Genomic DNA, 27,331 nt, shown 5'->3' with positions numbered 1-27,331 from the left:
AGTGAAGAATTTGGAAGGTGTTCAAGCCGCAAGAAGAACTGAGAAAACCAGAAGAGCCTGGACAGATGGACAACGGAAGCAGGCCAGCGAACTCATGAAGGAGTATTGGATACAGAGAAAACTCCACACGAAGAGAAAGAAATGAAGTTGTAGCATGATACTTAGTGGTCCATTCGCTTGTAAAAAAAAAAAAAATTAATATAATATAATATATTATATAGGCCTATATTATATATATTCTGTTCATGATCTTGCCTCTTTATTTATATAAATATTATATGTTTTATATATTATTATTATTATTATTAGAGCCTCCGTGGCTCAGACAGCAACGCGTCGGCCTCTCACCGCTGGATACCGTGGTTCAAATCCCGGTCACTCCATGTGAGATTTGTGCTGGACAAAGTGGAGGAGGGACAGGTTTTTCTCCGGGTACTCCGGTTTTCCCTGTCAACTTACATTCCAGCAACACTCTCCATTCTCATTTCATCGCATCGATCAGTCATTACTAAATATCACTTTGGGAGTGGCGACCCCATCGTACTAATAGCCTATATGTGATTCATTCATTACATCCCTGACCCGGTCAATGACTGGAAAACAGGTTGTAGGTTTTCATTTTCATTTTCATTATTATTATTATTATTATTATTATTATTATTATTATTATAGAATTATTATAAACCTCATTTCAGTTATTGATTTTTAAAACCTTTTGGTTAACAAAAAATTCAAGAAGAATCTAAGGCTTACTTCACAGACCTGAATAAGTTATCTTTTTTGTATTCTTCTGCCTTATATCCTTTTTCCTTATATACTAAATGTTGTGGACTTTCCCCTCCATTCTCATGGTAATTTTACATATACCATACATCCAGTTTTCCTTTTTCTTTGTGTAATTTTCTTTCTTCTTTAGCTGTCCTCAGTACCTTATGTTCTTGATATTGCCTCTTTATTTTTATTCCTTCAGTCTCACATCATATCTAAAAGATTTCTAAATATATCTTTTCCTTCTTTTGTAATGTTAATAGTATCATATAAAATATAGATTATGTAGATTATGCATGCCTTTTCACTCTTACTGAGAACTTAAAAATAACAAATCGCGTAGCAAGTTGGCTACATGGATCAGTTCGTGTAGCTTTGAGTTTGCATTTGGGAGATGGTAGGTTCAAGTCCCAACATTAGCCCTGAAAATGATTTCCTCATTTTCATACAAGGAAAATGCTGGAGTTGTACCTTAACTAATGCCACAGCTGCTTACTTTGCCATACTAGTTCTTTCCCATCCCACCATAACCAAAAACCTAACACTGTTAAACCACTGGCAAAAGAGAAATGAAAAGAAAAGAAAATGAGGAATAATTATTATTAACTACATAGTCCAAAATTATACTTGAAGGTAATACTCACAGAAGCCCTGGATCTACACCACTTGTCACAACCTCGGTCCTAGTGGTAGTGGTAGTTGAACCACCTAGAAAAAATAAAACAGTTTCAAACATTTTATTATGGGCAGCAGAGAATTGAACGTTCTCAAACAATAAAGGTAAATTATATATATGCTGGGCATTTCAGCAATGGTACAGAACACAATTAGGTAGACCTCCAGGACTGCAACAGTCCCTATACACATATTTTATAACTAAGGTTTGGATGTTACAGAAAAGTCATATTTCTTTCCTGAGCTCATTTTATAACGAATCTGAAAAATAAGTGTGAATGATGGGTCCCTGACCCCATTTAAAGCAAGTTTATGTTGCTTATAAATGCATATTTTGGCCATTTTCATTGCTTCAGTCATATTCTGCTCATTGTAATGATATACGGTCATATTCGAGCACTTTTGCTTACATTGAGATATCATTTTTTTTAACAAGGTATGTGTTGCCTGCGTCAAGTTTTGAACACAGGATTTCCAAATACTGTAGAAGGCATACTTTTCTTTCTTTTCCCAGAAGAGAGAGATCGCAGGTTTAGAAGACCTGATTCCAAGAAAGAGCTGCTGTACAGACGTCTCAATTAGGAAGATGTCATTTCAGTAGATATATTTAGCTCAGACGTAATTAGCAAACAAGAATATTCCATGTTTTCTTTCACCTAGTTCATCCTTGATGGATCCTGTTACAGCCTACTTCCCCTTTTACCGCTAACAAATTTCAACAGATTTGTCACACTTCTAATACTACAGTGAACTCTATCATGCCTAAAGTGAAGTACAGTGAAGGTGTAAAATGTGAAAAAGAGTTCGATGAAGAGATTATTTTTAGTACTGACAAAACAATTATATTTTGTAAAGTGTCTGAAGTTAAAGTAGCAACAGTAAAACAATTTAATGTGAATGCATATTGAAGGTTTTAACGTACTATAGCTCTGTCAGTTTGTATGATTTAATCTGTCTGCTTTATTATCACCAATCACTTTTTGGTATTTAAGATGTTTAATATTAGTAATACTCTCATATTTGCTACCTGTCATTAAATTCTGTAAGTCATATTTTACCTTTCTTTGGACATATTTACCTAGTTTTTAGAGTATTTGCTTGAATATTTTGTACTTCTTCAGATCATAAACTTCCAAAGCCTATTTATAAGTATTTCAAAACCAGGCCTTCCACTATTTTAAATTCTTAGTTACGGTCATTGACATCATAATTTAATTCCTCCAGTCTAGTGCTGCCATCTTGTATAGTTGATGCTAAACCTTGAGGATCGTTATATTAGAATCAAAAGCTGGTTGGAACTTATAGTAGTGCATTTTCCTAGAGGATTTATTTTCAGATGAATGAGAGCTTCTCTACAAATGAAGGCTATGAGCACACTGATGATCTTCAAGCTCATTGGGCCTCCTTTGCATGTTTTCAACCCTTATCACATATTAATTCCTGGTTTCTGAAAGGCAGGCATCGAGCAACAGATGTAAAGAGTAAGGAATGAACTCGTGAAGATGTAGGGTGACCAGATGTAAATAGTTACAAAGAGGACAAAACTATTTACAAAGGAGGACACAAAAAGCAATGGGAAACTACCTCACTCCTCATTTCCCTAGTACACCTCTTCAGTGATGCCTAGGCCATCTATGACAGCTGATGGCAGAGCTGTTGAGGAACTCACCAGCGGTATCGCTGACAGACTGAACATACATACAGGGTGGCGCACGATAAGTCACCTGATTTGTTTTATGAATAACACATTTGTTGTTGACAAGATTTGTAATTTATTGATGTAGAAGTAAAGAATACAGCTTGAAAATACAACCTAATGAATCACATGTTCAATATGACTGCCGTTTTGTTTTACAACTTCTTCAAGTCACACACGTGCATTTGTGACGACTCTCCGACACAAATCTTCTGGAATGGCGCGGCATAACTCCACAATGATGGCCCTAAGTTGCACTGCATTTCGAGTTTTCTGTGGTACACCTTCTCTTTAAGGAACCCCCAAAGGAAGAAGTCACATGGGTTAATGTCCGGGCTGTGAGGCGGCCACATTCCTCATCCTTCATAACGTTCTGGAAATCTGTGTGACAATACCCTAAGGCCAAGTCTTTCGTGTAGGAAATCAAACACAACTTTGGCAGTATGGGGGCGTGCTCCATCCTGCATTAACCATTGTGTCTGCAATGGAAGACCTGCGGCCATGAGTTGAGGAAAGAACTGGTTTCGCAGCATGTCTAAATAGTGTTCACCGGTTACTGTAGCATCGAAGAAAAACGGACCGGTGATTCCATGGCTTGACATCGCGACCCACACGCACACTTTCTCCCCGTAGGTGTCTTTCGTGTGGATTATTCGCGGAGGTTCACGTGCCCAAAATCGAACGTTCTGTTTGTTCACAACACCGTTCACGTAAAAATAAGCTTCGTCCGAAAACCATGTGTTGTGCAGCACTGCCTCTTGGTCTTGCTCGATTGCCCACCTTGCAAACTGTAGCCTTCGCTCTGTATCTCTCACAGTAAGCTTATGCGCCACAGTCATCTTGTATGAATACAAGCGAAGCTCGGATTGAATAATTCTTTGTACAGATCGGCGTGAAATTCCCAACTCGGCACTGGCTCTTCTTGTTGATTTACTTGGACTACGAGTCAAAGTCACTCGAACTGCTTCAATGTTTTGCGGCAAACGTACGGTACGTGCATTTTACCACTTACACTCCAAAACAGATCCTGTACCTGCAAATTTGTGATGTAACCTGCATATTTTCTGTGGGCTGGGAGCCCGCCGTGTGCCGAAATGAGCACGAAACCTTCTGTGTCAATGTAACATTGTTCGTCGCCGCGAACAGTAACACAATCTTTCGTCTTTTGTGCGACTGTCAACAGTCCTTTGTCCGTCATCGCGGCAAACTAAAATGGCGGACTCAAAATGGAAGCGATGAACTCATAACGACATCTGGAGTAATTTCCATGAACTGCACGACGTTGAGCGCACAATTTGAATGCTATTGTCCCAATAGTATACTTGTAGGATCAAAATTCAATCGGGTGACTTATCGTGCGCCACCGTGTACATACATATATATGCAGGCCATTTCAGCAATGCCTTCTCAATATCCAAGAATACAACTATAACCATTCTATTCTTATCTCAGTATTTTTCAAAGAGCATTCTTGTCGAAAAAATGAGATCCAGCGTTGATCTCTTCGCTCTAAATCCATGTTGTTCTTCCTCAAGTTTAGGTTCAAAAAATTTTCTGATTTTTCTCTCCAGGCTGTTTATGACACCTGTTGGCAGAGCTATGGAGGATCAAACCAGCCTTCAGGCTGAATACCCAACATACAGTACATATACAGATAGAAGGATTTTGCCTCTATAGTTGCTACACTTCTTTCGGTCACCTTTCTTAAATAATGGAATAATCACTCCTTGCCTCCAGTCACTGGGGATTTCATTTCCATCCCAAATTTTATTTAGTATTCTGTACAACCTTGGTGTTCCAGGTTCTCCAAGTGCTTTGATCATGTCCACACTGAACTCATCCAATCCTGCAGACTTGTTGTTTTTCATTTTACAAGTTCAAACTTTCTACATTATAATTTATAGGGTTTAGAGGGTCATCTTGTGTGTTGTCAGTTGTATTACAGCTCAGTAGGTGATTGAAATATCTTCTAAACTCTTGTAATATTTCATTTTCATTTCTAGTTACCTCTCCGATTTGGAGCTCTACTGTGTTGATAGTAGTATTATCATTTCTTTTGTTTTTAACAATGCTATACAGGAGCTTCTTGTGTTTATCTTGCCCTGTTCTATTGGTAAGATCTTCTTTGCATTTCCTTTTCTCATTGCCAACTATTCTTTTGAACTGTAATCTTTTTTCTCTGTAAAATGATAGTTTATCCTCAATTTCACTTGGATTTCCTCGCACTCTGGCACGGGACAAAGCTCTTCTTGCACCATTTCTAGCTTTGACGGCAGCTTTTACAGCCTCATCCCATCATGCTGTTTCTTTGGATGTTCTTATTTGGCTCTGCCTTCCACATACTCTCTCAGCTGTCTTCACCAATACTCTCCTTAGCTTATCCCATTCCTCATTTTCAGATCTCAGATCTTTTGGTAACATCTTCCAAACATTTTCTCGAAACATTTCTGTCACCCTTGGTTCAGAAAGTCCCCAAGTTTTTATTTTTGGTGTGTTTTGTTGTTGTAGACTTTAGGAGGTCTTCTCTTTGTGATATCTGTAACCAACAGCCTGGGGTCTCCATCCAAATTTTCACTAGGAATTACTTTGACATCATTTACAATCTTCCAAACTTCTTGGTCAATGAGTGTATAATCAATCACAGTTCCATATTGATCGTTCCAACTATATCTTGTGATCTTATGTGTGTCCCTTTTCTTGAACCAAGTGTTACAACTATATTGTTCCTCATACAAAGTTCTAGATGATGTTCACCCTCTGTTGTCCTATTCCCCATTCCACGAGGATGCAGGGAGGATTCATAGCCCAGTCTGTCTGATCCAACCTGAGCATTAAAATCTCCCATTACGACCAAATTTTCACAATCCATATGTTCTTCCAAGTTGGATAGGAAGGCTTCTTTTTCTTCATTTGAACATCCTGATTGTGGAGCATAGACGTGGATTATATGATATTTGTCTCCATTCCACGTCAGGTCAGGTACATCCTGCTACTGTATGCGACGGTAGACAGTACTACCTGCGACTGTTCGGCCAAAGTTTGGGCGTCCATTACCAAAGCTGACAAACTAAGGGAGAACCAATAGCTGTGGGCAGAGGAGTTCACCCTTAAGGGCCTTGTTGAAGCCTTTGTGTAGAAAATGACACATAAATTCAACAGGAAGCTGCTGCCTTGCAGATGTGGCAGGGGACTGCTAAAGGCTAAGGGAGATAACCCTGACAGAATAATCTTCTCTAACATTAGGCTTAGCAAGTCAGTTGGAGAGTAATTGCAATTGCTTTCAAGACAAAAATTATACAGTAAATTCTTACAAAATTTAATTAATGAAACTAACTCGCCTTGCTGGTACTTTTCTAAAGATTCAAATGCCTTCAGGTGTATTGACATGTCTAACATATAGGCCTATCTTTGGAAACCATGAGCTTCTGGATGTCAGCAGCAAATGTTTCAGCTGCCGTAGCATCCAAATTCACAGCCTCTCAGTACATCGCAATGCTCCTTTTAAATTTATCAAATGATCCCCTTCTTGCTTTGAAGTCATCTTTGTTTTCTGTTGATTTTCATAGGAGTTTACTTACAAGGTCAGCGTACATCTTTGCCGTCCACAGATTAAGTTTTCAGTCACAGTATTACCTGCTAGTTGCTTCTCATTTATCAATACGAGAAGCAACTTTTGTACATTTTCTAGAGCATGTGGCCATTGCTTTGATACTCTCATGGTACATTTTGCTACATCTAGATTCCTTTTTTTTTTCTTTAATATTGTATGAATAGCTGATTTAGACACTGTATAAAACCTTGCAATATTAGTCACACACATACATTGTTCTGTTTCCTTTATAACTTCCACAGTAATCATCTCCTTCTTGTTACCTCTTTCCTTTTCTACTGTTTTCTTCATAAGACCATTCTGTAATAAAGTTTCTACATAACACTCACTACACTTGGACACAAAAAATTTAAAAAATACTTCATGCACACACGTGATTACAATGCTGATGTATACAGTTCAGTACAGTACGTACATGATCATATGGATGTTGACTATGCAAGCAAAACTCGAGCATGGGAGAAGATTATTATCCACAGTCTCAAAGTGAGAGAGATGGGGGAGGGGAAACGATTGACTCAGTTGTGGTTATATGATACTCAGCAGACAGATCATTACTTCTCACAGTGCAAAACCTCACTCGTTTATCAAATTAGAGTTCATTAAAGATTTTTGCTCGTCTTGATAAATACTCACAGACCAAATTGCTTGCAATCCAAGGTTTTACTGTATATACAGTAAACATAATATCCATTTTTTAGAAGTAAAAGAATGAAAGTTCCCAAGGTCTGGTAGATTTTTATTTTCTTGTGTTATGAAATAAGATGGTAGAGTTTAGAAGAAAACCCTTCTGTGTTTTTTTTGTTTTTGTCTTTTTACAAAAGGGAAACAAATATGTATCATATCTGATATAAAGAAAGTTAAAAAATATTCAAGTCAATACCATAAAAAAGACATTTGATTATATCTGAATGTCCATAAAAGGCAGGCATCCAGAAAAAGGTAGGAATAAACATAAAAGATGGACTCTGACAGATTCATAGGGGACTGAGGTAATAGTAAATAAATTGATGTTGCAATTAGCTCAGGTCAGATCCATCTCTGGTGAGGTACAGTGAGAACAGTGCACTTTATCTTCTGGTAATGGATACATCAAGTTTCTTCTTCTTTATGTAAAATGGGTATGATAGGGATATACATATTTTATCAGTGGCGAGCACTGAACCCCATCTACCTCAGCGCTGCTGGGGTAAAGAACTTTGTATTAACATTTTCTAATTATTCCTTAGAATGCTTAATGTTTAAAAAATTGTGAACATCTAAGCCAAGCCAAGTACAGCTGTCTCGATAATCCGCTCGCACTACTGCAGTTCAGCTTCTCCAGTGGGCTGGGTTTCCTTGCCGGCGTGATAGAGAGCTACCCCCAGCGAAATTTAAGGTTGCTTGGGTGACACATGCACTTGAAGCTTCCTTGAGGCTGAGCTGTGGCCCCTCCCCCGACAGCAATTTACGGCGACAGGCCAGCTAGCTTAGGTGAGGGGTGTTAGTTTTAATACTATTGACACTCAAAGTCTTCAGGGCCACACACTAGAAACTGCAAGAAAAATATTAACATCTTAACAGTATAGCCACTTGCACATCGTCTTGCTAATAAAAATAGAGCCAGTATATGAAATAAATTGTAATATAGAAGAATATATTTTAGTCTTGGGTTTTGGCATGTATACAGTTTTTTGAGCAATTCATTCATGGCACATGTAAAATATGTGTTCCGATAGCTGCAGAAAAATATTTAGATTACCCAGCATGAACACAGAGTTAAGCGCAAATAGTTGTCTGCGGTGGTGGTATATAGTGAATTTTTGCAGTGTTCCTCTTGGATTATAGGTGAAGGTTTCACGAGTTCTATGCCATTCTTCATTAATATAACGTGTGTTATACGTCGTAACAAATATTTTCCCTCGTTTGTCGTTGATGCATGTACACTCAGTATGCAAGTGAAACTGTAAAACTTCAGCAACAGTAAAATACCAGTTAAATTATGCCGATTAGTTTATATTAGGCTTTTTAAGTAAAAAACAAATAGTCCCAGCATATTTTTGTGAAAACCTTGACTGTACTGCCACGAAGCATCACCGGATGAAACTGTAAGTACAGTGTTTAAAATCTGCCATAGATTAAGTTATGATGGTGTCGTCACTGCAGTGAATATCAATTTGGAAGTATGTGCGAGCATGTGGTTGAAAATATTCTTGAAAGATCTTTCTCAGGTAGACCTTTCCACGAAAAATGCAGCCTTATAAAATGGTAATGTTGACTTAAGAGAGTGTAGTGGGGCTATGATTGTTTATATTAAAAAATCTTTTTTGCAGCTGAGGTAATGATGTTCACCGCACGCCACTGTATTTTATATATTAATTTATAAATATGAAACTACAGTCGAAACCGTTTATAGCGACATCACCTTTAACGACGTACTGGATATAATGGCAAAATCTATCAGTCCCGTCTAAATCCTATATAAATACTGCATTTAAAAAATCGCTTAGTACAATGTTGCTTATTATGACATATTGTATAATTATTGTAGATTTCAAATCAATCTGTTAAATAGACAAGGCAGGTATTCCTGTGAAGATGATGCAAAAGAAAATGAAAGTGTTTAATAATGAAAAAATGTCACACACAATATTGCGATTAGAAAATGGGGAAACAAATGTCAGCCTTGCAAAGGAATTGGATGTATCACACTGAATGATTTCTACAATTTGAAAGACAGACAGACAAAAAAGAAGTCTATTTTTGAAGAAAATCTTAAAAAGTCAAGCGAGCCAGATCATCTGAGCACGAAGATATTGAAGAATCTTTACTATGATGGTTTAAGCAGCAAAGAACATGTAATCAATGAACCTACTCTTCAAGCGAATGCCAATGAAATTCCTCGCAGTCCTACTCCACAAATATTGTACTGTGCTATAAATACAGTAGACTATGTATTTCAGTAACGTTTTTGTAGTTTACCTTAATTCTTTTAACAAACCATGTGAGTGTGAGGCCTAAAACTTGCAGATATGACATTTTTAGGAAGTGAAAAAATAACCAGTTTGTACAACTGTCGGTTATAACGACCTCCATTGACGGTCCCTTCGGGGTCGTTATAACCAATTTCGACTGTAGTTGATTTTCTTATAGACGTCGCCCAGAAAGTGATGGCCTACACCACACATTACCTTGAGGGCTTCCAAATCCAGTCTTTTGAGCTTGATGTAAGTCCACCAGTAAGCTGTCTAACTCGGTTAAATTCTGCTGCAACCTCTCATCTGAAGCACTCTTTGATGTTATGACTTTGCTGTCCACAATAGGAACTGAAATTAGATCAAGAAAGAGATTAATAAAGACACTCTACAGTTTGAAATGTTAGTTAACTTTTTAATAACAATAAAAGAGACATCCAGCCGTTATTTTGGGTGACCACAAGGATCTGGAAAACAATACAATTTTTTTAAGAAATTAAAATTTTTGAATTTAATTTTTTAAATATTTAATATTCTCTACAATGTTTCTGTACAATGATGTGGTTAAGTGTAAGAGAGGACTACGAGTCTTAACTTTGCCACTACCAAATATATATATATAAATAAATAAATCAATCAAATGTAACATAATGAGTCATTATTATCTAATGACAAGAATATAAATGATGATTTAATATTTTCAAGAAATTTTCAAAATAATGAATGAAAGATATTGTACATTAGTCAGCGAGAGGCCCAGCTTCTTAAGATAGGAACTCTTGTCCGTAAGCAAAGTTCCCCTGGCTCCAAAGAGAAGTCTCCTTATTTCCCATGCATGTCCAATTGTGTTATAGCTCTCATTTAACTGAGAGACACATGGGCAGTAAATGGCTCTCTTCTCCTCATTCATCACCAATGCTTGCTCCAAGTTAACCTCAAAGTGTATGGTGGGGTTCACCAGAAGGCATTTCTTTTTTCTTATGGTTGATAGCAAAAATATCTGCTCGCCTGGTCAATCCATCTCCTGAAAAGCAGTGCACTTCCTCATGAACACTTTGCCTTGCGCAGAGTTGTTGCAATGAATGAACGAACCTCGTGCTGGTGCATGTTCTTCTGTAACTCTCCCTTGGAGCAGTAGCCTACCACATGGCCCAGGGTCTCAGGTTCAATACATCCTGGGTGGCGACATTTAATGGTAGACTACGAATGCACTGGTACTGCTCTCACTGCTGATGTAATGCATGATATCTTGATTGTCTTAGTCCACTTTGACGATGAAAGACCTCTCATATCATTCATCTGTGCTGTTACCTTGGGATCATTCTTTTAGGTCTCTTTGCCTTTGCTTTTGTGAGGAAGATGACACCAATCTTCAAATGATCTCTGATGAAGCTCATTCCTCATTTCTGGGCAGAGGCTGACAGAAAGACCTCATTTACTGGTAAACCTAGATGTAGAGCTTCTTGCTTCTCTGATTCCAAGTCTCAACATCTGGAGAGAAGTTCATCACTGGATCAAAGTAATCATTCACAAAATGAATGTTAAAATTTTGAAGGCACACTTCCCATTCGGCTCTTATGATGCCCAGGCCTCTGAAATTTCATGGAGCATAAAGCATGTCATTAGGGCAATCATGAGGTATTCTTATAATATCTTCAACAGTTGCACAGATTATATTAATGTGCAATTATTTATTTTAATTATGAATCTCAGAAGTCTCCAGCTACAGCATAAAAAATAAATTTAAGTACACGTGAAGAGAGAGATTTAGTAAAGAAATAAATTATCTGTCTCCCAATGAGAGTGACCATTCAGATCCAGAATGCAGTCAGGTTACAATTTCGGTGGAGTTTAAAAACATCAAAAAGTGGAAATTTAATTGTTAATGCTGTTATTATCTTCTTTTTTTCCAGGGTTAGTGGGGGAGGAATGTTCACATTCTCAGGTATAGATGGAAATAAGTGATTTGTAGAGAGTTGCTCAGTATCTGTATTACTATTTTCTCTATTTCACAGAATGGAACTTTCAAAATTTGTAGAAAGGTCGATGTCTGACTAGAAAGGGTGCCTCTTGCTCCAAATAGCAGGCCTCTGACAATCCACCGATCAATAGGTATTTTATACTTTGCTGGCAGGTAAGGTAAGCACAGAACATAAATAGCTTGCTTTTCTAGGTCCACATCCCTAGCCTGATTTGAGTCTCTTTCAAAGCAAATGGTGGGATTTAAGACCATTGCTTTTCTATCCTTTCTGTTGATGGCTATGATGTCAGTCCTCCGATTAGAGTCATCGGTAAAGATGTAGTGAACCTCCTCATGCACGTCTTACCTGTGCTGGCTCATGGATTGAGCAATCAAAGTTCTTGCATTGCACAGTGGTGGCGATGGTTGTGCATTAGCTCAGTGTTCCGGCAGAATCCTAGCACATGTCCAAGGGTTTCTGTCTCATTGCAGCCATTTTGGCAGCAGTGGGTTTTGCTAAATTTGCTTTTTTTTTTTTTTTTTTTTTTTAATGATACTTGTCCGTGGCGTCAACCTCTGTAGATCTTTTGCCACTACTTTCACCATATGATAGGAACCTGCGTGTAGGTGGAATTGCGGAAGTGCAGAGTATTGAATGTGAGGAAAGGAACGTTAAGGATGACACAAACACCCAGTCCCCAGGCCAGGGATATTATTCATTTACAATTAAAGACCCCTGACCAAGCCAGGAATCGAACCTGGGGCTGCTGGGTGACAGGTAGACACGTTGTCCCCTACACCGCAGGGCCGGACTGCTGAATGACCTACCAGGAACCGATCTGACTGTGGTGAGGTTGCATGACATTTTCTCTGCGTTTATGTATTCAGAAGAGGACAGAGTGATTTATGAGTCATCCAGGAGTTTGCTTTCGGGCAGTCTGAATATAAACTACTCCCTTTCCTTTATGTGGTAACTGGCACCGTGACTGAAAGGATCGATTTCTCATAATTTCAAGTAGTTTTCTTCTGTCAATCTTTGGGGGGAGACTTTCTTTTTGTATGTCAAGTCTATGGAGTGCCATATCTTGTTCTTCAGGTAACTTCCTTACATATTGTAGATGAACATCCTGAATATGGAGTAAGCGATTACAAATGTTACAGTGCCGTATACTGGCTTCCCATTCTGTGCAAATTATTCCTATCCCTCTGACCTTTCTGGCACTATACAGCATCGAATTTGGAGTACCACCTGGCAGTATTATTATTTCTTTTACATAAGTTCTTATAAATGTATACCGGCAAAAAGTGAGAAAATATCTGCTTGATCAAATTGGTAATCAGATGTCCTTCGTCCAAAAGTGAGTGACTCCTTTGGTGGCCTTACTGACAAATATCAAATCCTACCTAGAACATGAAAAGAGTGCACTGCTCTTCACCATAGTGAAGCCCTCAGTGAAACCCACTACCTAAGTGACTACTTAGACCTGCTGACTCCAGTTCATAGTGAGTCAAGAAATGTAGTTTGAATCTGTGTGGTCAATATTCAATATACTGTAATAAAATGTGTTTATTTCACATCATACTTGCTTCGAGAATCATAAATCTCTTCTTCAGCGAATGAGTATGTTCCAAAACCCAATGACTTGATTAGAATGCAAACTTATGTTCAACTATTATCAAAACATTACACAAAACAAACAATTGAAACACAGTAATAATATAATGTCTATTTTTCTCATCTCAAAGATCCTAAACTAATCAAAGGGTCCACTCAGAAAAAACTATATACTTGTAAAATAGGTCCTATAATAATTAAAATTAACACTAAGAATTTTTATAACAAGAAATGCTTATCTAAAAGTCTTAAAATAAGGCACTAAAATACAGTAGTGAAACCAGAATGTCTTTATGCAAGTGAATGCCTAGTTTTGAACTATAGATTAACAGGAAGGAGAAAAATCTTAGGTCCAATGAAGAGAATGGAACAATGAAAATTAAGAAGTAATGGGGAAATATACCAGAACATAGAAAATATAACAGAATAACAAAAAGGAGATAGCTATTTTTTGGACATATCTATAGAATGGATGATAACAGATTGATACAAGAGGTCAAGAAAGATTTAGAAATGAATAAAATAAGAGAAGAGGAAACTAATAAAGGGAGATTTTTAAAAAGAAAGTTTTATAAATGGAAGAATTCTAAGGAAGAATGCAATGGAAACCTGGTCCACTGTGGTCTGAGGAGAGATCAATACAGCATAGTGCAATGATGAAGGAAGAAGAAAGAACAAGGAAGGATGAATTGAAATTGACTGCGGTCCCTAGCAGGCCTCATCATAAAGAAAACAACTTAAAATTACCACTGTGGTATTCTCCAAGTTGTTTTTCATTTTTACTGACATCATTACTATCTGTTGATTTTAAATGCTTGAAATTATGTTGCAGTGCAGATCCAATCAACTTGTTTTTCAGTATGTTGTTTTAGCTACTTAAAATAATGTTTGTTGTTAATCCAACGTTCTCTTAGGACTGTGAATGTAAATTGGCTGTGGCTAGCAATGCATATTTGAGTGGGTAAGGGAAAAATACAAATACATGCACTAGGCAAGCCAAACATGTCCTTGGACAATCCCAACACTAAATCCCATACAAAAAAATAGATAAATAAATCTAACAAAAGAGTACTGTTATGAAAATGTTAAATATTCTTGTCACACAGATCTTACAGTGAAAATCATGTACTGCAAATCTCATGACCATGTGGCGCAACTTACAACATGTGTCTTTTCATAACTCAAGAAGTAGTTGTGAATACTGTTCTATCAGTGGAAAGATGGCGTGGAATGGCATTGCTAGACAAATAACCAGATATTCAAATTACTAAGATCCAGATAAAGGTGATTCTAAAGTATTAAGTGTTTCAGTGATGGCTGGCAATGAGATGTGTTGTGTGTAAATGAAGAGGTATGTATTGAGACAAATACAAATACCCAGTCTCCAAGCCAGAGGAAATAACCATATATGACTAAAATCTCCAGTGTGGCCAAGAATTAAGCCCAAACCCTCTGAACCAAAGGCCACTACACTAACCATTCAAACAACGGTCTGGAATAATACATATCCAAAATCCAGTTTCTTGAAATAGTGAAAAAAATCGTCTGTTCCTTTTAAACTCTAAATGTTCTAACAGGAAAGACACTTAACAAATACTACAGTGGTATGATAAGCAGACCTACCGAGTGAGCTATAGCCTAGTGTACACCTCAGGTAGTCTGTGCTGAGTGATCAGATTTAACCCTGTGTATTATGACATTAATATACAGTATATCATCAAACAGTGCTGATGAACTAATTACCTGACTGCTGCTTGTCACTGCTCTTGTATTGATAGGAGACGGTCTTGTAGGCCGTCACGCTCCTCTGCTCTCCAGGATTCTGAAACATTTTGTATTTCTTTCAATAATTTAACTAACCGGACAGTTTATTGTACCGGAAGTAAAATTAAAATAGATAAGAGGAGGGTAGGAAGGAGAATTGGAATACATAAGATAAATGGGGGATAACACAATGATGATGATGGTGATGATGATGATGATGATGATTGTTGTAATATAAAATCTTTCCAGCCAGTCAAACGCACAATTTCAATATAAATTATAACACCATAACATCCTCACACTATTATACAAAGAATGACATGTTTCTTTCTACAAGAACATCCACAGATTCTATCAAATCATTAAATCATGCCTATATTTGTACAGCATTGTTTACATTGCATAAACTTGTCAATGATTGAGAGTTTGGTGATAATATGAAAAAGTATTACTAAATAATTATTGTATTAGTATTCAACCACCGGGTGAGTTGGCCGTGCAGTTAGGGGGCGCAAATGTGAGCTTGCGTCGAGGAGATAGTGTGTTCGAATCCCACTGTCGGCAGCCCCGAAGATGGTTTTCTGTAGTTTCCCATTTTTACACCAGGCAAAATGCTGGGGCTGTACCTTAACTAAGGCCACGGCCGCTTCCTTCCCACTCCTAGGCCTTTCCTATTCCATCATTGCCATAAGGCCTATCTGTGTTGGTCCGACGTAAAACAAATCATTAGTATTCAACCGTCACTGTATTAAATAAATGAAATATTCTGTACTTATCTAGTCTGCTGAAGTGGAGTCCGTTGTCTCCAAACAATGTTTCAAGACTGTGTTCATGGAGAGGTTAGTGGAAAGTTTTTCGGGTGCAGCATACTTTTCCATGTGGAAGTATCCACAATACTCCCCTCACTCCGCCCCTACTTCCCCTCCCCTCTCTGTGGAAAAGTATGCTAGTTTATATCATGATGAAATATTTAACCTTCTCTCTCCTCTCCAGTATGAAGTATCCACAACACTCCCCTGGCTACTCCCCTGCTTCCCCTCCCCTATCCGTGGAAAAGTATGCTGTGTCAAATATCTTTTCACTAGCCTCTCCACGACCTCAGTTCTGAAACAGTGCTTGGAGACAACGGACTTCACTTCAGAAGACTAGATAAGTACAGAATATTTAATTTATTTAATATGGTGATGGTTAAATACTAATACAATTACTATTTGTTAATACTTGTTCATATTATCACCAAACTCTCAATCATTGACAAGTTTATGCAATGTAAACAATATTGTATGTATATACGCACGATTTAAGTAATTTGATAGAATCTGAAGCTGTTCTTGTAGAATGAAACATGTCATTCTTTGTATAATAGTGTGTATTTTTTACAGGATGTTATAGTGTTATAATTTATATTGAAATTGTTTAAATTTAACTAAGTTGACACTGGAAAGTATGGCTTCCTTCTTTAAAAAAAGTTTGTTATTTTAAGAGGTTTAACTGATAGGTCATCAGCCCAGATAATAAGCCAGTGTAGTTCATATACAAATGATAGACAAAAATGATAGATCAGTGTTTAAGGAGAGAGCCATGTAAACAAGATTTAAGTACAAATAAGAAAACACAGAAAGATAAAAGTCCACATCTTCATATACAGTATTTTACATCTGTCTTTGTAGATGGCATGTCTCATCATCAACCCCAGTTCTCTGATAAACTCATTTTTAAATCAATGCTTTCATGGCCTGTATTAATTTACATAATAATCTTTTTGATCTTTCACACAGCAAAATACCAAAATGTTATCATGTCTATAAACTCATTTTTGCTTGGAGATGTGTGGGATCTGGTAAATGCAGCACGGGTGAAGTTTAAGAAAGCGGAGATTGTTTAGTGGAATATGGTGTAGGAGAGATACTGACTGGAGGGTGATTGGGGATTTAAATGAGACTATGGAGTGGGTATGTGGGAAACTGGGAGTGAAATTTCTAGATCCTAATGGGTGGGTAGGAGATAGGGATCTGCACTCTGATGGCCTTCACTTAAACCGCAGTGGTACGTATAAGTTAGGAAATTTCTTTGGAAGGGTAATAGGGAGGTACATTCAGGGAAACAGGGTGGCCTAGGGAGCGGTGATAAGGGAACAGGGAACTGGAAATCAAGTGGGGATGACATAAAATTGTTAGTGTTGAACTGTAGAAGTATTGTAAAGACAGAAATAGAATTAAGTAATTTAATAGATATATATTTACCAGATATTGTAATAGTTGAATCATGGCTGAGAAATGATATAATGGATGCAGAAATTTTCTCACGGCACTGGAGTGTGTATCGTAGAGATAGGATAGGAATGGTGGGAGGGGGAGTATTCATTCTGGTGAAAGAAGAATTTGTAAGTTACGAAAAAGTTAAAGATGAGACACATGAAATTCTAGTTATAAGGCTCATTTCTAAAGATAATAGGCAACTTGATATATTTGGAGTGTACAGACCAGGAAAGGGTAGCACTGACACGGATTCGGAATTATTTGATAGGATAGTCGGCTATGTGGGAAACGACATGGAAAGAAATGTGATTGTAGTGGGAGATCTGAATTTGCCAGATGTCAATTGGGAAGGAAATGCGAACGACAGGAAGCATGACCAACAAATGGCAAATAAGTTAATATGGGAAGGACAGCTGATTCAGAAAGTGATGGAACCTACCAGAGGGAAAAATATCCTGGATGTGGTCTGATAAAACCAGATGAGCTCTATAGGGAAACTGAAGTAATAGATGGTATTAGTGATCATGAAGCTGTTTTTGTCGTAGTCAAAAATAAATGTGATGGAAAGGTAGGTCTTAAAAGTAGGACTATTAGGCAGTACCATATGGCTGATAAAGCAGGCATGAGGCAGTTTCTAAAAAGTAACTATGATCGGTGGTAAACATTAAATAAAAATGTAAACAGACTCTGGGATGGGTTTAAAGAAATTGTTGAGGAATGCAAAAACAGGTTTGTACCTTTAAGGGAGGTAAGGAATGGTAAAGACCCACCTTATTATAATAGAGAAATAAAGAGACTAAGAAGGAGGTGCAGACTGGAAAGAAATAGAGTTAGAAATGGCTGTGGAAGTAAGGAGAAATTGAAGGAACTTACTAGAAAATTGAATCTAGCAAAGAAGGCAGCTAAGGATAACATGATGGCAAACATAATTGGCAGTCATACAAATTTTAGTGAAAAATGGAAGGGTATGTATAGGTATTTTAAGGCAGAAACAGGTTCCAAAAAGGACATTTCAGGAATAATTAATGAACAAGGGGAGTGTGTATGTGAGGATCTTCAAAAGGCAGAAGTATTCAGTCAGCAGTATGTAAAGATTGTTGGTTACAAGGAAAATGTCGAGATAGAGGAGGAGACTAAGGCCAATGAAGTATTTAAATTTACATATGATAACAATGACATTTACAATAAGATACAAAAGTTGAAAACTAGAAAAGCAGCTGGAATCGATCAGATTTCTGGGGATATACTAAAGACAATGGGTTGGGATATAGTACCATATCTGAGGTATTTATTTGATTATTGTTTGGTTGGAGGAGCTATACCAGATGAATGGAGAGTTGCTATTGTAGCCCCTGTGTATAAAGGAAAGGGTGATAGACATAAAGCTGAAAATTACAGGCCAGTAAGTTTGACATGCATTGTATGTAAGCTTTGGGAAGGCATTCTTTCTTATTATATTAGACATGTCTGTGAAATTAATAACTGGTTCGATAGAAGGCAGTTCGGTTTTAGGAAAGGTTATTCCACTGAAGCTCAACTTGTAGGATTCCAGCAAGATATAGCAGATATCATGGATTCTGGAGGTCAAATGGACTGTATTGCGATTGACCTGTCTAAAGCATTTGATAGGGTGGATCATGGAAGACTACTGGCGAAAATGAGTGCACTTGGACTAGACAAAATTTGTGTGACTGAATGGGTTGCTATATTTCTAGAAAATAGATCTCGGAGAATTAGAGTAGGTGAAGCTTTATCTGACCCTGTAATAATTAAGAGGGGAATTCCTCAAGGCAGTATTATCGGACCTTTATGTTTTCTTATATATATAAATGATATGAGTAAAGGAGTGGAATCGGAGGTAAGGCTTTTTGCGGATGATGTTATTCTGTATAGAGTAGTAAATCATTTACAAGATTCTGAGCAACTGCAACGTGACCTCGATAATGTTGTGAGATGGACAGCAGGCAATGGTATGTTGATAAATGGGGTTAAAAGTCAGGTTGTGAGTTTCACAAATAGGAAAAGTCCTCTCAGTTTTAATTACTGCGTTGATGGGGTGAAAGTTCCTGATGGGGATCATTGTAAGTATCTAGGTGTTAATATAAGGAAAGACCTTCATTGGGGTAACCACATAAATGGGATTGTAAATAAAGGGTACAGATCTCTGCACATGGTTATGAGGGTGTTTAGGGGTTGTAGTAAGGATGTAAAGGAGAGGGCATATAAGTCTCTGGTAAGACCCCAACTAGAGTATGGTTCCAGTGTATGGGACCCTCACCAGGATTACCTGATTCAAGAATTGGAAAAAAACCAAAGAAAAGCAGCTCGATTTGTTCTGGGTGATTTCCGACAAAAGAGTAGTGTTACAAAAATGTTGCAAAGTTTGGGTTGGGAAGAATTGAGAGAAAGAAGAAGAGCTGCTCGACTAAGTGGTATGTTCCGAACTGTCAGCGGAGAGATGGTGTGGAACGACATTAGTAGACGAATAAGTTTGAGTGGCGTTTATAAAAGTAGGAAAGATCATAATATGAAGATAAAGTTGGAATTCAAGAGGACAAACTGGGGCAAATATTCATTTATAGGAAGGGGAGTTAGGGATTGGAATAACTTACCAAGGGAGACGTTCAATAAATTTCCAATTTCTTTGAAATCATTTAGGAAAAGGCTAGGAAAACAACAGATAGGGAATCTGCCACCTGGGCGACTGCCCTAAATGCAGATCAGTATTGATTGATTTCTTTCCAGCAATCGGTTTCGTACTTCCCGGGCTAAGTCCACGTATTAAATAATAATAATGTTATTGGCTTTACGTCCCACTAACTACTTTTTCAGTTTTCGGAGGCACCGAGGTGCTGGAATTTTGTCCCTCATGAGTTCTTTTACATGCCAGTAAATCTACCGACACAGGGCTGACTATTTCAGTACCTCCAAATACCACCGGACTGAGCCAGCATCGAACCTGCCAAGTTGGGGACAGAAGGCCAGTGCCTCAACCATCTTAGTCACTCAGCCTGGCAAGTCCAAGTTTTCCACCCGGTCTGTTGGGTCCCTAAATCTTTGCCATCTTTTCCTATAAGCATTTATAATATGGATCAAATCCATGAGGAGATCCGGCGTGGTGTATTCTTGGGTGCCTTGGCGGTACTGAACCCGCGGCCGGACTGCATTCGTAGTCATTACCCGGCCAGGACCCGTTTCCAGCGCGGTCCTCACATTTTGACGACGGTCCAGAACATTATTATTATTATTATTATTATTATTATTATTATTATTATTATTATTATTATTATTATTATTATTATTATTATTATTGATGTTCTGGGCCCCACAGCAAGATGCAAGACCGCTACTTGGCGGTAAATTACATCTACTGCCATTGAAATTGCTGACAGTGTGACCACCACCATTGTCGCGCGTAGGCAAGTGCGCGCAGGATTTCTGGTGATACGAATGGTATACTTCCATGCATTATTGACCTTATTATAGAGGTGAACACTTGCACGGTCAATATCATTCCTATCGTTTATTTAAAATTTGTTTAAATTTGTATTTATATGCCAGGAGAATCTACTGTAATCTAACTGTAAGTTCTCCAAAGGAAAAAATCGCTCTTGAAAACGAACCCAGGAAAGAAACTCCTTTTTCACCCCACCGCCGTTAAGTTATTTACCCCCTCCCCCCCCCAAAAAAAAGAAGGTGTGTTTCTTTATGTTTAAAGGAAATTCCAAATACCGATGTTCACGTCTGTTACCTTCAGTTTTGAGATATAAGTATCCCCATAAAAAAGAATTCACACTTCCCCCTCCTTAAATGAATTTTCCGGCAAAAAATACTTGTTTCTTTAATAGTAAAGGATCTTCTAAATATATCATGACTCTAACATCTTCAGTTTTTGAGATAAGTGTCCTCTTAAAAGGAATTCAACACCTTTTACCCCCACCCCCAAGATCATTTCCGCCCAAAAACACCTTTTTATTTATTTTTAAAGGAGATCCAAATACCAATTTTCACGTCTGCAACAACTTTAGTTTTTATTAGATGTAAGTATCCTCATACAATTAATTCAAATAATTCTTCAATTCATTCACCTCCCCACCTCCCTTCATTGGATTTTCAAAGAATACGTGTTTCTTCACTTTTAAAGCAGATTCCAAATACCAATTTTCATGTCTGCAAAATCTTTAGTTTTTGAGATAATAGTGTCATCATACAAAAAAATTCAACTAATTTTTCAATTCCCCCCCCCCCCCCTCCCCTTAAGTGGATTTCCAAAAACGTAAAATACATATTTCTTTATTTTTAAAGGAGATTCCAAATACCAAATTTCATGTCTGGAACTTCTTCAGTTTTTGAGATATCAGTATTGTAATTAAAAGAATTCAACCCCGTTTTCAGTCATCTTTACCCCCCCACCCCACCCACATCTTTCTTTATTTGTAATAGAGCTAAATAATACCATTTTTCACATCTGTAACATGTTAAGTTTTTGTGATATACTGTAGAAATGCTCATTTTAAAATATCATCCATTTTTTAGTTCCCCTTAAGTGGAGTGTCCAAAAACAAATCACCTATGTTTCTTTAGTTTTACAGAAGATTCGAAATACCAATTTTTACGTCTGTAACATTTTACGTTTCTGAGATATAATATAGATACAGTCTTTCTAAAGATTCACCCCAGTTTGTCACTCCCGTTTAACCCCCATTAATTGGATTTTCCAAAAACAAAAATACATGTTTATTTATTTTTAAAGGAGATCCCAAATACCAATTTTCAGGCCTGTAATATCTTCATTTTCTGAGATATAAGTGTCCTCATTAAAGGCATTCAACCCATTTTTCACCCTTTTTCACCCCTCCTATTGGGATTTTCCTAAAACAAAACGATACGTGTTTCTTTATTTTTAAGGGAGATTCTAAATACCAATTTTTACATCTGTAAACTTTTAAAGTTTTGAGATATAGATACACTCATTTTAAAAATTCCTCCCCCTACCCCCCATTAATTGGATTTTCCAAAAACAAAAAATACATATTTCTTTATTTTTAAAGGAGTTCCCAAGTACCAATTTTCATGTCTGTAATATCTTCAGTTTCTTAGATATAAGTATCCTCATTAAAGGCATTCAACCTGTTTTTCACCCTTTTTCACCCTTCCTGTTGGGATTTTCCAAAAACAAAAGGATACGTGTTTCCTTATTCTTAAAGGCGATTCTAATTACCAATTTTTACATGTGTAAACTTTTAAAGTTTTGACATATAGATACACTCATATTAAAATGTCACCCCCTTTTTAACCCCCTTAGCGAGGGAATATCCAAAAATCCTCCTTTAGCGAGCACCTACATTGTAATATATTAGTATCATCAAAATTTCATTTCGTTATGTCCAGTAGTTTTGGCTCGGCGATGATGAATCAGTCAGTCAGTCAGGACATGTTCTTTTATATATATAGATTGGAAGTACAGTATTACTACTAATGTAACAGACATCACACTATATTGTCATTTTAAACATGACAAGGTGTGCTTAAAATGGACAGAATTGAAAGGAAGTACCAGTATCTGAGAAATATAATCCTCAAACCAAGTGAAGTAAACTTGGAATATCAAAAGTTAATACATGCCTCCTCTGCGAACCATGTGACCTTGCCGCGGTGGGGAGGCTTGCGTGTCCCAATGATGCAGATAGCCGAGCCGCAGGTGCAACCATATCGGATGGGTATCTGTTGAGAGACCAGACTAACGAATGGTTCATCGAAAGGGGGGTAGCAGCCTTTCGGTAGTTGCAAGGGCGGCAGTCTAGATGATTGACTGATACGGCCTTGTAATAATACTCAACATGGCTTAGCTGTGTTGATACTGCTACACGGCTGAAAGCAACGGGAAACTACAGCCGTAACTACCTCCCGAGGACATGCAGCTCTCTCTGTATGAAGGATGTACTGATGATGGCTTCCTCCCGGGTAAATATTCCGGGGGTAAACTAGTCCCCCATTCGGATCTCCGGGTGGGGACTACACGAGAGGGGGCGATCATCAGGAAGATGGATACTGACATTCTACGAGTCGGAGCGTGGAATGTTAGAAGTTTGAATCGTTGTGGTAGGTTAGAGAATCTGAAAAGGGAGATGGATAGGCTAAAGTTAGATGTAGTTGGTATAAGTGAAGTACGTTGGCAGGAAGAACAGGATTTTTGGTCAGGCGACTACCGAATTATCAACACGAAATCAAACAGGGGAAATGCAGGAGTTGGTTTAATAATGAATAAGAAAATAGGACAGCGGATAAGCTACTACGACCAGCATAGTGAAAGAATTATTGTCGCCAAGATAGACACCAAACCAATGCCCACCACAATAGTGCAGGTCTATATGCCTACTAGTTCAGCGGATGATGAAGAAATTGAAAGAATATATGAGGAGATAGAAGATTTAATACAATATGTTAAAGGTGACGAGAATCTAATTGTGATGGGAGACTGGAATGCAGTGGTAGGCCAAGGAAGAGAAGGTAGCACAGTAGGAGAATTTGGATTGGGACAAAGGAACGAAAGAGGAAGTCGGCTGGTTGAATTCTGCACTGATCATAATTTAGTCCTCGCCAATACTTGGTTCAAACACCACAAACGACGGCTGTATACGTGGACGAGACCTGGAGACACTGGAAGGTATCAAATAGACTTCATTATGATTAGGCAGAGATTCAGAAACCAGGTGTTGGATTGCAAAACTTTCCCAGGAGCAGACGTGGACTCTGACCACAACTTGTTGGTCATGAAATGCCATCTGAAGTTGAAGAAATTGAAGAAAGGAAAGAATGCAAAAAGATGGGATCTAGACAAGTTGAAAGAAAAGAGTGTGAGGGATTGTTTCAAGGAACATGTTGCACAAGGACTAAATGAAAAGGCTGAAGGAAACACAGTAGAGGAAGAGTGGAGAGTCATGAAAAATGAAATCAGTAGGGCTGCTGAAGAAATGTTAGGAAGGAAGAAAAGATCAACTAAGAGTCAGTGGATAACTCAGGAGATACTAGACCTGATTGATGAACGACGAAAATACAAGAATGCTAGAAATGAAGAAGGCAGAAAAGAATACAGGCGATTAAAGAATGAAGTGGATAGAAAGTGCAAGGTAGCTAAGGAAGAATGGCTGAAGGAGAAGTGCAAGGATGTCGAAGGCTGTATGGTCCTGGGAAAGGTAGATGCTGCATACAGGAAAATCAAGGAAACCTTTGGAGAAAGGAAATCTAGGTGCATGAATATTAAGAGCTCAGATGGAAAGCCACTTCTAGGGAAAGAAGACAAAGCAGAAAGATGGCAGGAGCATATCCAACAGTTGTATCAAGGTAACGATGTAGATAATTTGGTTCTGGAACATGAAGAGGCTGTTGATGCTGATGAAATGGGAGACCCAATTTTGAGGTCAGAGTTTGACAGAGCTGTGAGTGACCTAAATAGGAACAAGGCACCTGGAATTGATGATATTCCCTCTGAATTACTGACTGCCTTAGGAGAAACCAGCATGGTAAGGTTATTTCATTTAGTGTGCAAGATGTATGAGACAGGAGAAGTCCCATCCGATTTTCGGCAGAATGTTGTTATACCTATTCCCAAGAAAGCCGGTGCTGACAGGTGTGAAAACTACCGCACCATTAGTTTAGTATCTCATGCCTGCAAAATTTTAACACGTATTATTTACAGAAGAATGGAAAAACAAGTTGAAGCTGAGTTGGGGGAAGATCAGTTTGGCTTCAGAAGAAATGTAGGAACACGTGAAGCAATCCTGACTTTACGTCTGATCTTAGAGGATCGAATCAAGAAGGACAAGCCCACGTACATGGCATTCGTAGATCTAGAAAAGGCATTCGATAATGTTGATTGGACCAGGCTATTTATGATTCTGAAGATGATAGGGATCAGATACCGAGAACGAAAAATTATCTACAACCTGTATAAAAATCAGTCTGCAGTGATAAGAATTGAGGGCTTTGAAAAAGAAGCAGCAATCCAGAAAGGAGTGAGGCAAGGCTGCAGTTTGTCCCCTCTCCTTTTCATTGTTTACATAGAACAAGCAGTAAAGGAAATCAAAGAGAAATTTGGAAAGGGAATCACAGTCCAAGGAGAGGAAATCAAAACCTTGAGATTTGCCGATGATATTGTTATTTTATCTGAGACTGCAGAAGATCTCGAGAAGTTGCTGAATGGTATGAATGAAGTCTTAGGTAAGGAGTACAAGATGAAAATAAATAAGTCCAAAACAAAAGTAATGGAGTGCAGTCGAACGAAGGCAGGTGATGTAGGAAATATTAGATTAGGAAACGAAGTCTTAAAGGAAGTAGATGAATATTGTTACTTGGGTAGTAAAATAACTAACGATGGCAGAAGTAAGGACGACATAAAATGCAGACTAGCACAAGCAAGGAAGAGCTTTCTTAAGAAAAGAAATTTGCTCACTTCAAACATTGATATCGGAATTAGAAAGATGTTTTTGAAGACTTTTGTGTGGAGCGTGGCATTGTATGGAAGTGAAACATGGACGATAACTAGCTCAGAAAGAAAGAGAATAGAAGCTTTTGAAATGTGGTGTTACAGAAGAATGCTGAAGGTGAGATGGATAGATCGAATCACGAATGAAGAGATACTGAATCGAATTGGTGAGAGGAGATCGATTTGGCTAAATTTGACGAGAAGAAGAGATAGAATGATAGGACACATCTTAAGACACCCAGGACTTGTTCAGTTGGTTTTTGAAGGAAGTGTAGGTGGCAAGAACGGTAGGGGTAGACCAAGGTATGAATATGACAAACAGATTAGAGCAGATGTAGGATGCAATAGTTACGTAGAAATGAAAAGGTTAGCACAGGATAGGGTGGCATGGAGAGCTGCATCAAACCAGTCTATGGACTGATGACTCAAACACACACAAGTATACATGCTGAATATTAAGTTTGAAATTTAATGAACACCAGGAACATAATTATATATATACAGAGTGGTCCATCAGCACCTTAAAATTCTTTAAGTCTTTAAGACTGATATTGTTTGGCTTGATACCTATATGTCGGCAACATAAAACAAGCCAACTTTGCATAGGAAAAATAAATGCAATCTTTTCACCAAAATGGAAGGACCTTTCCACAAACACACAATCTATTGCATGCTATAATATAGGTACTGCTAGTATGATCAAGTTAGAAGGTTGTGCAGAAGGATCTGTTGTGATAGAATCATGAACTTACCATTGGGCTGGAGGCTCTTTCTTGCACTACAGTAGTCGGGTTGGCTGCAGATAGGTATTGCACCTGGGGCACAGTTTCTTGTTGGACAGTTCTGGTTACCACTTGCTGGTAGTCTCGAGGGAGAGTATCTTGTTGAACAGTGCGATGAGATACTTCTCGGTAGTCATGGGGTATATCCCTGTATTCTGACGGCAGAACTTCCTGCTGAACGGTCCGTGTCACGTGATACTCTCTAGGAAGTGACTCCTGTTGAACTGTTCGAGTTACTTCTCTGTATGATCGACTAGCAGTTCCCCCAATACCATTCATGGCATTAGATGGAGGTCGAGCCACACTGGTCTGCAGGTCCTCCAAAAGTGCATCTGGAAAGATAATAATACATTATATTCTCATAACGGAGGTGTTTGCTTTAAAACATTGAATGGAGAAGCTAAATTGATAACAATTTAGAATGGTAGCAGAGTTCTGAATAAAATGATAAATAACTCCAGTAAATATGTCTAAATTTAAAAATGGTACATTATAGGCATAACATGTTTAAAATATGATTACACTTGATCATGCCAGGAACTGTGGCTTGTTAATGTCTCGTGCTGTGTCATCCGACTCTGCTACCACATGCAGCAGAGTACTAAATCTATGACTACTCAGTCAATCAGTCTTCAGTGATACATTGGTTACTTTCATTCTAATATTCATTTTTTCCGTCTTGATCAAAAAGTTACTAGCCCCTGAATGATCAACACATATTCCATTCTGAATTCACCCTATTTATTTTGCAATTGAAACACTCA

General features: G+C 37.9%; 1 protein-coding gene across 3 annotated transcripts in view; it reads right to left on the bottom strand.

Moving 5' to 3' along the window:
• LOC136878900 (uncharacterized) overlaps nt 1-27,331 on the bottom strand; it is a 288,522-nt gene that overhangs the window by 19,163 nt on the left and 242,028 nt on the right. For all 3 annotated transcript variants that reach the window (XM_067152493.2, XM_067152492.2, XM_067152494.2), the window contains 4 exons: nt 26,538-26,899; nt 15,022-15,100; nt 9,920-10,054; nt 1,413-1,476 (listed from right to left, as the gene is read on the bottom strand). In XM_067152493.2, coding sequence (XP_067008594.2) covers nt 1,413-1,476; nt 9,920-10,054; nt 15,022-15,100; nt 26,538-26,899 — 640 coding nt within the window. The remainder of the gene's footprint in view (nt 1-1,412; nt 1,477-9,919; nt 10,055-15,021; nt 15,101-26,537; nt 26,900-27,331) is intronic.

The sequence above is a fragment of the Anabrus simplex genome, chromosome 8 (assembly GCF_040414725.1).
Source record: "Anabrus simplex isolate iqAnaSimp1 chromosome 8, ASM4041472v1, whole genome shotgun sequence".
Taxonomy (NCBI): Eukaryota; Metazoa; Arthropoda; class Insecta; order Orthoptera; family Tettigoniidae; genus Anabrus; species Anabrus simplex.
Note: the sequence above shows the minus strand (reverse complement) of the source record. Positions and strands in the feature narration are given on the sequence as shown.